Source organism: Ictalurus punctatus, chromosome 11 (assembly GCF_001660625.3).
Source record: "Ictalurus punctatus breed USDA103 chromosome 11, Coco_2.0, whole genome shotgun sequence".
In the NCBI taxonomy this organism is placed as follows: domain Eukaryota; kingdom Metazoa; phylum Chordata; class Actinopteri; order Siluriformes; family Ictaluridae; genus Ictalurus; species Ictalurus punctatus.
This window is the reverse complement of record NC_030426.2, coordinates 1,527,682-1,539,253: the sequence shown is the minus strand read 5'-3', so window position 1 is coordinate 1,539,253 and position 11,572 is coordinate 1,527,682. Positions and strand designations below refer to the sequence as shown.

At 36.8% G+C, this 11,572-nt stretch overlaps 1 protein-coding gene across 2 annotated transcripts; it reads left to right on the top strand.

Annotated features, from left to right (window-relative positions):
- Positions 1-1,153: 1,153 nt before the first annotated feature.
- On the top strand, positions 1,154-8,044 carry oser1 (oxidative stress responsive serine-rich 1). Of its 2 annotated transcripts, none has more exons than XM_017462233.3 (5): positions 1,154-1,515; positions 1,684-1,749; positions 5,633-5,743; positions 6,253-6,363; positions 6,938-8,044. In XM_017462233.3, exons 3-5 carry the CDS (start codon positions 5,658-5,660, stop codon positions 7,611-7,613), a joined length of 873 nt encoding a protein of 290 aa, XP_017317722.1. In that variant the 5' UTR covers positions 1,154-1,515; positions 1,684-1,749; positions 5,633-5,657; the 3' UTR covers positions 7,614-8,044.
- The last annotated feature ends 3,528 nt before the right edge of the window (positions 8,045-11,572 follow it).

The following is an 11,572-nucleotide window of genomic DNA, read 5'->3' as shown; positions in this document are numbered from 1 at the left end:
TACATTGTAGCAAAGTGTCAATTCTTCAGTGTTGTCACATTAAAAGATATAATCAAATATTAACAAAAATGTGAGGGGTGTACTCACTTTTGTGAGATACTGTGTGTATATATATATATATATATATATATATATATATATATATATATATATATATATATATATATATATATATATATATATCAGTGTGTGTGTGTAATACTAAAATAAATAAATGAAATGAATACTTATTTAATAAAATAATAAATACATAGATATATATAATTTTATTTTATTTATTTATTTTAGTTTATATCATATATAAGTATCTATCCCATAGGTTCTTTGCCAGAAATAGAAATGATTAGTTCATCTCTTGAGTCTTCGTGTTCGAATCTTTCGTTCTTCCTGTCACCGACCCATAGGCAATGCACCATGCGATACTGGAAACAGAAATAATTAGTTCATCTCTCAAGTATTCGGGTTTGAGTCGTTTGTTCATCACGTCACAGCCCCACAGCATTCATCCATGGGATGAAAGAAGACTCGAACCCTAAGACTCGAGAGTTGAACTAATCATTTCTGTTTCCAGTGGAACAGACGTGACAAATGTTGTGTGGCAAAAGAACGAACGAAACAACTCAGATCGGGAAGTAAGGTTAACTAACAGACTGCACAGCCTGAAGACACAGCAAAGCTATTAATTAATCATTTCTGTTTCTCATAATTTGACCTTGGCTGCATTAGCATATAGCTTCTTTTTTTATTCCAAATGTGATCAACGTTTGCGTAAGCACTAGGTGTGTTGGGGAATTTAACATGTAACATTTTTATTACATTCTGCTGAAATGAACTAAATGAACAAAATTACTTGTAAAAAGATTCGTTAATTTTGCTGAACGAGATTCAAAGATCCAAGTCAGTAAAATGATCCGAACTTCCAATCACTAAACTGAACCGAACTGACGGATGAACTGGAGAGAGAAAGAGAAGTCGACTGTAAAGCCCGCCTCCCGCAAAAACTGATAGGTTAGTTAGCACAGAGAGACCAATCAGGACGCGCGCTGTGTCACTCTCTCACCATGTCTGTCACTCGCGCTCTCGATTTCTCCAGAGCCCGCCTACCATTAGAAATGACCTCTTTTTGACGTTCGCTCTCTCACTCAAAAAAAAAAAAAAAAAAGATTTCCGGGATATTGTATATAATTTAGGAAGCCGCTATTAAAATCCTTACATAGGCTATCTCCCTTTCTAATCTTTGTATACCCGTTGTTTAACCTGCGACAACGGGTTAACAGCATGGTTAACAACCCCTGGTGGAGGTTGCTCGGAGTGTTTACCGATAGATAGAAATGTCGGTGACGTAATCTCAGTGTGACAATTCTGCGTGCGTTCTACGTCAAAATTATATGCGCTCTTGCAGAGTCACTCCGTGTATTTCGAGTGTAAACAAGAGGTTAGAAGAACAATCTAGAATTTGATGCGAGTTATTCTTATGCGAAGTTTAGTTAATAATTATTGTACGGAGAAACTTGTGTATGTACATAGTACCCATTCTGGCACCATTGAACATTCCAGTGTATTAAAGATGTTTTAATACAGTAACCTCTGAGACTATGAGCTACTTAGCTAGCTAACATTAGCTACTAAAGGGTTTTATTATTATTATTATTATTATTATTATTATTATTATTATTATTATAGGTTACGCCAGAGGCTACAACTGAATGACCAGACTTTGAAAAGCTTCAAGCCTGGAGTCCTTGGAATGTGAGTATTGTGTTTCAGCTATTTGTTTGTTTGGTATAAATGCAAATAGATTCATTACTGTTAACAAAGTGGCGTTAATATTAGCCAGCAGGCTATGTTAGCATTTATCCTCCAACAACTTTTATTATTTTTAGAAACTAACTGTTAGACACATCGATAACTGATTTGAGATATTAAAAAATGGTACTTAAAGCAGAATGTCAAAGAAAAACATGCTATATCGTAACCGAACATGCATTAGCCAAATGCCTGGGTATTTGGGTAAGTAACTAGCAAACTGAAGTTGAAACAGTTAGTGAAACTACATATGGAGTTATGTTTCGCTGTCTGTATTTTAGAATATATTTGTCGAGGTATTTAGCCAAAAGGCTAGTAACCCTGCTTAAACGTAAGTGGTTGCTAGCTGATGGTATTTTTGCCAACATCACATGTGGTGAAACTGTTTGAAAAACATTAGACCCAAAGCGCAAACTCCGGTCTTTAAGCCAAGGGTTCTCGTATTTATTTGGCCACTGACCCCATTTTAATGGACCAGAAGTTCTCTCAGTGCATTATTGTAAATAAGGATGTCACGATACCAAAAATCTAGTACCAATACCACCAAAAGTACACGATACTCGATACCAAAATTTGATACCACGGTGTGGTATAAAAATAAAAAAACTCTCCTGGAGGACATCCTCCTCTGGCTGATACTGGAAAGGGGGGGGTATTTTAGTTATCAAACCCTGTCTGATAATGAGTGGACGTGCACTCGTAAACGCACGCGCACACCCACCCATACTCTGAATGCAAGCATTCATTTAAATTCACTGATATGGTGGCAGACCAAAAAGATTTATTAAAAGCATGAACATGTGAATAATTATTAGTGACATTAGGCTACATTTATCTGTCAGGACAAAAAAAACTTAGACAATCCATACAGGATTTCGCTGTTTATTTCACCAAATAATATGTTTGAGATTTAATGAAGATGTATGTGGATTACCTTAATTTCTACACATAGGAAGAATAAACATGTTGAAATACATGTGTAATTATTTTGAAAATGCAGCCAAAGGACATAACTTAGACATACAGAGATTTTCTTGAATTATGTCAACATTTATTCATTTGTTTGTTTGTTTGTTTATTTATTTATTTATTTATTTATTTAAGTGGTTAGCACCTATTTTACATAATAATTATATGGAGTAGACTGATGTAAAATGCCATGAGCTTCTTTTGGGACATGCTCAAGTACATTTTGGAACAGCATTTTTTTTAGATGAAAAACCACTTTATCCAGATGTTACATGTGAACACAGTCTAACATTTGTTTAGCTACCAAGCCATGTTACATACTAATGTTAGTTCAGTTGAGATCTTTATGTAACGTCAACTAATTCACTTCACTGGTTAACATAACTTAATTCAGTACATGAATATGTATGTAAGTTAGCTAAGTAGCAATTTCTTTAGCTGTAAAATAAGCTACATTAGCTTTTGATATTGTTAACATCCACAAGAATTACTAACAAAAAAACTTTATACTTCATTTATTTTATTGTTGAGGTTTACCTTATCGATGGTTTACAACTTGCTTATCTAAGGTGATTGTTATAACTACCATCCTGAGTTGACTGTACAGAGAAATATTTAATCAACTGTTCGATTAGCTTGATAATTGGCTTGATCAGCATCTGCCACACAAAAAGGCATCCAAATACTGATTGTTGATTGGCAGGTCATTCCTGTTGCCAGCTTACCTTTCCATTTGAGTTCAAGCCACCTCTGTTTTTTGTCTTGTTTTGTTTTTTGTCAGTGCATAGAACACTGTTGATTTTACATTCATTCTGATATGTTGCCTAAATGCATTTTTATGTTCATTCGGCTTAAGGTGCTCCGTAAAAAGCCTTTCTATAGTAGGGAAACCCCTGAACATGAAGATCAGAGAGCTGCTATAGGAGAAACGCAAGCCATTTTGAAGTTGAGAAAGAGGGGCAAATCAATCACAGGCATTTCACAAACATTGGGCATAGCCAATGCAACAATTTGGAGTGTCCTGAAAAAGAAATCACTGGTGTACTAACAACCAGGCATGGAACAGGTCAGCCAAGGAAAACAACAAATGACAGAAACATTGTGAGATCTCTGAAGAGTTAGTGACATCAGCAACAACTTCGATTGGGTAGGGTTGACCGTATCACAGTCCACCTTTTGAAGAAGACTCTGAGAGCAGAAAAATGGAGGCCATACCACAAGATGCAAACCACTCATCAGTAGTAAGAATCAGAAGGCCAGATTGGAATTTGCAAAGAAATATAGAGTGTCACAAAAGTTCTGGAACCAAGATGAACCTCTACCAAAGTGGTGGAAAGCCAACCTGTGGAGAAAGGAAAGATCTTCTCCAGATCAAAAAGATCTGGCATGATTTATCTTGGTTTAATTTTTTATATCACCTCAATTTGCGATTTTAACCGGGGTGGGTAGAGTTTTTATATCTACTGTAACTATATATATTTTTTTATCAATCCTAACTAGAGCTGCAACAACTAATCAATAATAATCGATTATGAAAATAGTTTTCAACAAATCTCATTATTGATTAGTTGGCCTGCGTGGGGGAGATTTACTGATTACGTTACTTCTGTTCAGAAAACACGCTTTGGAGAGTAAATACTAAAGTTGTGTCCCAAATGAAGTACTGTACCCTTGCACTGCGTACTCTACAGTCTAGTGTGTGGATTTTAGAAAGGTAATATCTCAAATATAACACTAGTGGGTTTTTTTTTTTTTTACTAACCGGAAGTATAAGCCACGACGGCGCATGACGTCATCTACACGCCAGCATTAGCAAACACCCAGATTCACGGACAATGACTTTCTTCAGTTTACTTTCTGTCAGCATTACCTTTTATTCCCAACATGACCTCAGTCACCAACAGACGGAGGCAAAATCGTCACGTGACTGAGGAAGAAAGTGTTTAACCTCCAAGTTCTCTAAGGGGAGCATTTTAAACACTGTGGAAATCAAACTGATGCACGAGGACAAACTTATGTTTATATCCGAAATGCTCCACTGTGTGCAAGGGGCAGGGGAAACTGGTACAAGCTGCTTAAAAGGTTTAGTTTAATTTAAGTTTATTGTCGTCATATGCTGTATTTGCGCACTTGCATTGTAAATTCTGTTGTTTATTATAACGGAAGTGATGTGTTAATAACGAGGCCGCGTTGCTGATCATGCACGATGCAGACGCAGTGATGCAGAGTGTAGCGCGAGTAAGATCTGTAAGGTCTAATTAAAACACTATGATCAAAAGTTAAATAATACTCCTAAAAGCAGTGAGTAACAGAAACCACAAGGTGCAGTGAAAGTGCGTTTTTATTATTAATATAGGACTGTAGTTTAATTCGATGCTTTTTGTGCATCCATAAAAATAATGCATAAATACTATAAAATTATATTATATTATATTATATATATATATTATATATATATATTATATATATATATATATATATATATATATATATATATATATATATATATATATATATACACACACACACATACACACACACAGTGTCTCACAAAAGTGAGTACACCCCTCACATTTTTGTAAATATTTTATTATATCTTTTCATGTGACAACACTGAAGAAATTACACTTTGCTACAATGTAAAGTAGTGAGTGTACAGATTGTGTAACAGTGTAAATTTTCTGTCCCCTCAAAATAACTCAACACACAAAAGTGAGTACACCCCTAAGTGAAAATGTCCAAATTGGGCCCAATTAGCCATTTTCCCTCCCCGGTTTCAACTGCAAGATTTAAGCTATTAGAAGTTTTATCAGCTGGTCAGTTATACCTTTGGTTGTTACTTTGACTGTTCCCCCAGTTCTGAGGCCCTGTAAGGCACCACCATGGACACTGTGAAGAAGGGAGAGAAAGATTGTGAGGAGGAAACACTACAGACTGCCTTTAAAAAGCTACGTGTGGATGCTGAAAGGTATCTTATTAATTCCGCTTTGTTTAAAATGTATTCTAAGGATCATAATAGTAAAACACATCATGCAATTTTTTTTTTTTTTTTTTTTTTTTTTTTAAACATTTAGATTACAAATTCCAGAAGTGTGAAAAATTGTAAATGTAGTTTTTTTTTTTTTTTGAAAAAACATTACTCCAATCAAGAATACAATGCATACCATACACTGAATGTCTAAGTATTCATTTAACTGAATAAGCATAGACTATGCAAACTCAGCTTAACCAGAATGGGAGAATCATTCTTGGTAAAGTTCAACAGAAATTGTGCCAAAACCTGCAATCCTGGTTGGCATAACTGTTAGCAAGATAAACTAGGAATGTTTTCTAAGAAGTAATAATAATAGACTAAAGAAAAAATCTCTGACTTAGAGAAAATATTGTGGGTTTTACTGTTTGTTTTGGAGAACTTTGTGGTGAGAGGATTTGTTCCAGTATATATGTTCTGCTCATTGAGCACCTGTATCTTGCTAGTTCTGTGGCTGCATTGCGTGGGAGCGAGACTTTGGCACCCAGAGCCGGAACCCGAGTCAGCACAGATGGAACGAAACCCAAAATCACTTCCCCTAAAGAGAACTGGCATGGGTAAGATACCTGCTATGTCATTTTTCTTGGCTCTCACATAAGGCTGTATCTGTCTACCTGTCTCTCTTAAGTATATGCATAATGCCTGCTGTATAATACTTGTTTCTTTGTCTCCAAATTAACTAAATTTAGTCCAGGTGGAGCCCCTGTTGTTTGGTTATTCTTAATCAATTCCCCCCATATTAAATTAGCTTTGTTTAAATAAGAGTTTATATTACTGCTCTTTAGCATATTGTCTTTCTGAAGTCTAGTAATTGGGTTTCTGTTTTTGAGTAAATTACAAATAAATTAGTAAATACATGTTCCAGTCTATTTTACTGTGTAAAAAAGTATGTAAATACTATAGTATCCTATGGCATACCATGAAATACAGTTATGTACATTTTTTAATGGATCCCATGACTGAATTTTGATATTCATCTTTTGAAAAAAATTGAATAGGAGTAGCACACTGCAATATTTTTTTTCTCTTTTCTCTTCTTCTTAACATTTAGGTAGAAGCATTTGTCTTCCACTAGGCCAGCACATTTAATTTTATAAAATCCTTTTTACTGTGTTTCACATTTACATACAGATGCAGTCGAAAGTCCTCCAGGGGCTTAACAAGAAACCAGAGACGGAGAAGGTCCAAGTCTCCAATCCTACACCCGCCCAAATTCACCTACTGTAGCTCTAAAATGCAATTCAAACACAAGAGCCCCACAGAGCTGGAGGACACCAGCACCTCCCTGCTTGTTCCTGCTAAGAAGGAGCTTTTGTCCTCCCGTGCCCATTCACCCATCTTTGGTTCCATGGGTTATGACTCCAATATCACTTTGGAAAGCAAGATTTCCCCTCTGAACAGAGTGGCAACCTTTGGCAATGAGAACAAGTCGGAGGGAAAGGATGAAAGGACCAACATTTCTTTAGAGGAGGCTCAAGCTCCAGCAGCTGACTTTAAGTCTCTGTGCCAGCTCCAGGAGAGTGGTGTGTGCCAATGCACCAGCTGGCATGGCATGGAGGTCTACTCATTCACTGGCCTGCGTGATGTCATTTCTGAATGTGAAATGAAGCTGCCCAGCTCTTCAGATGCACCTCAGAACACCAGAACAGTGAATGGATCATCAGTGTCCACGTCACCACGCTCCTGCTCCGAACAGGCACGTGTGTATGTGGATGACATCACTATAGAAGATCTCTCGGGCTACATGGAGTATTATCTCTACATCCCTAAAAAGATGTCGCACATGGCTGAAATGATGTACACTTAAGCAAATAATAATTTTGAGGTACACAAAATTGGTTTAACAAAAAATCTGCAAGCCGATGCACATAGTACATGAGGAGATTAAAGATAAGCAGTGGGGCACATATATTATAAAAGATGGGACTGTTTATTGAAAATGAGTAGGCATGAAGTTATTAGGAATGAAGTGGTAATGATTTCCAGGTCTTTTCCCCCTCTATTTTTCAGTGTTCCATTGTTCAATAGACTAACACTCAGTGAGATTTGTCTACTGTCTTTTTTTTCTTCTTTTCTTTCTGATTATTTTTCTGTTTCACATGCCATGCTGCCAAGGTTCTGTTGCAGGAATTGCAGGGTTTGATTTTATGTGGCATTTTTGCATATACCAATAATCATCATGATCGCCTTCTTTAAATTGTAATAAAACACTCTTGTTAAAGGAGGGTGTTGGTTATAGACATTTGTCTATTTTGCTTTTTGATTTCCATTTCCAGTTTTCTGTTCCAGGGAGCAGGATTGAAAAAATTTGTGAAAAAAAAAAAAAAAAAAAGGTTGAGCCAAATGTGCCTGCCAATATGCCTGTTACAAAAAAAAAAAAATTCCACAGTTTTTATAAAAATCCAGTCTTATTTGAAATAGTCTCACTTAAAATAGCCATACAGGCCATTCAGCTTGTTAGTTATTGCAGTGGATATAAAAAGTCTACACTTCCCTGTTAAAATGGCAGGTTTTTGTGATGTAAAAAAAAATAATAATAAAACCAAGATAAATCAGGTCAGAAGTTTTTTTCACTCAACGTGAAATTACAACATATAAAATTACGTGAAAAACAAACATTTTAGGAGGAAAAAAAACACATTAACCTTGTTACATAAATGTGCATGTCCTTTTATAATTGGGGATGTGGCTATTTTCAGAATGAACCAATCACATTCAATCTCATGTTCAAAAGTAATTATCATACAGCTGTCATCAATTAAGTTATTATAACCCCAAATAAAAATCAGATGTTTCTGTAGCATTTTCTTGAGGTCTTTTGGTTTCATCTGACTGCCGAAGCCATGATCCACAAAGAGCTTACAAAGTCCCTGCAGGGTCTTAGTCAGTACGTTTACATGAACAATAATCCGATATTAACCCGATTAAGATAATGCCCGGATTAAGAAACTACCATGTAAACAATGTGTGCAGTTAATCGATGTATGTTCTGTAACATGTAAAACGGAAACATGAAAGGAATATTCTAAAAACAACTCATGTAAAACACCTTAAAAACAATATTGTCTTATTCAGAATAAGGTCAATAATTAGATCACTGCTGTCCATGTAAACGTAGTCATTGTCGAAAGGAATTGATCAGGCGAGAGGTATAAAAAAAAAATTAAACGTTAGGTGTACTATGGAACACCATGAAGACCATCATCAACAAGTGGAGAACATGGAGCACCACAGCATCACCACCAAGAGCAGGACATCCCTCAAAAATTTATAAAAGGACCAGACAAAAACTTAACAGGGAGGCTGGCAAAACTATTGCACATTATATAAGGGTATAGGATCTTATAAGATCATTAATGTTCTTTCCTTACATGATTTTAGCGACAGCATTGTGCCAGTATGTACAACATCTTGCAAAACATTTACAGTGAGGGAAAAAAGTATTTGATCCCCTGCTGATTTTGTACATTTGCCCACTGACAAAGAAATGATCAGTCTATAATTTTAAATGGTAGGTTTATTTGAACAGTGAGAAACAGAATAACAAAAAAAATCCAGAAAAACGCATGTCAAAAATGTTATAAATTGATTTGCATTTTAATGAGGGAAATAAGTATTTGACCCCCTCTCAATCAGAAAGATTTCTGGCTCCCAGGTGTCTTTTCTACAGGTAACGAGCTGAGATTAGGAACACACTCTTAAAGGGAGTGCTCCTAATCTCAGCTTGTTACCTATATAAAAGACACCTGTCCACAGAAGAAATCAATCAGATTCCAAACTCTCCACCATGGCCAAGACCAAAGAGCTCTCCAAGGATGTCAGGGACAAGATTGTAGACCTACACAAGTCTGGAATGGGCTACAAGACCATTGCCAAGCAGCTTGGTGAGAAGGTGACAACAGTTGGTGTGATTATTCGCAAATGGAAGAAACACAAAAGAACTGTCAATCTCCCTCGGCCTGGGGCTCCATGCAAGATCTCACCTCGTGGAGTTGCAATGATCATGAGAACAGTGAGGAATCAGCCCAGAACTACACGGGAGGATCTTGTCAATGATCTCAAGGCAGCTGGGACCATAGTCACCAAGAAAACAATTGGTAACATACTACGCCGTGAAGGACTGAAATCCTGCAGCACCCGCAAAGTCCGCTGCTCAAGAAAGCACATATACATGCCCGTCTGAGGTTTGCCAATGAACATCTGAATGATTCAGAGGACAACTGGGTGAAAGTGTTGTGGTTAGATGAGACCAAAATGGAGCTCTTTGGCATCAACTCAACTCGCCGTGTTTGGAGGAGGAGGAATGCTGCCTATGACCCCAAGAACACCATCCCCACCGTCAAACATGGAGGTGGAAACATTATGCTTTGGGGGTGTTTTTCTGCTAAGGGGACAGGACAACTTCACCGCATCAAAAGGGACGATGGACGGGGCCATGTACCGTCAAATCTTGGGTGAGAACCTCCTTCCCTCAGCCAGGGCATTGAAAATGGGTCGTGGATGGGTATTCCAGCATGACAATGACCCAAAACACATGGCCAAGGCAACAAAGGAGTGGCTCAAGAAGAAGCACATTAAGGTCCTGGAGTGGCCTAGCCAGTCTCCAGACATTAATCCCATAGAAAATCTGTGGAGGGAGCTGAAGGTTCGAGTTGCCAAACGTCAGCCTCGAAACCTTAATGACTTGGAGAAGATCTGCAAAGAGGAGTGGGACAAAATCCCTCCTGAGATGTGTGCAAACCTGGTGGCCAACTGCAAGAAACGTCTGACCTCTGTGATTGCCAACAAGGGTTTTGCCACCAAGTACTAAGTCATGTTTTGCAGAGGGGTCAAATACTTATTTCCCTCATTAAAATGCAAATCAATTTCTAACATTTTTGACATGCGTTTTTCTGGATTTTCTTGCTGTTATTCTGTCTCTCACTGTTCAAATAAATCTACCATTAAAATTATAGACTGATCATTTCTTTGTCAGTGGGCAAACGTACAAAATCAGCAGGGGATCAAATACTTTTTTCCCCTCACTGTAGGACCAATAGAATAATACTAGTTGTCCAATAGTTAAAACAGAGGCTCACAAACATTTTGCAGCAAGGGACACCCTTTAACTGTCAAACTATACTCCACAAAACCCCTCAACAGACATTTGTCATTTGAATATTAGATATTACATAACCCTGGCAAAAATTATGGAATCATCACACTTGGAGCATGTTCACCGAAGTACATTTTGTACTTCGTAGCAAATAAACTAATCAAAAATATAACGCAAAACAATTTCTGTTTAATAGCTGAACACTCTGGCTTCATGAAACAAACAAATTAAATAATTTTAATTAATGGTGTATTTTTTTCCTGATCAAGTAGATGAAAAAAAATATGGAATCACTCACTGTTGACGAAAAAATGATAGAATCATCATTTGAAAAAAAAAAAAAAAAAAAAAAAAAAAAAAAATCACAATTAGTACTTTGTTGCTCTGCCTCTGGCTTTTATGATTGCCTGAATTCTTTGAGGCATGGACTTCACTAATGAAAAACAACATTCCCCATGAAGCTGGTTCCAACTTTATAGAATAGCAGTTGACAGATCATCTTTGCAGGATGGAGCCTTGTCATTGACCAATTTTATAAATTTCCACCATACATCTTCAAATGGATTGAGATCTAGACTGTTTGCCATGTCATTGAGTTGATCTGCTTTTCCTGAAGAAAACCTTTAACACTTTTCTCTGTGGCAAGATGTATCATCCTGATAATTGACTGC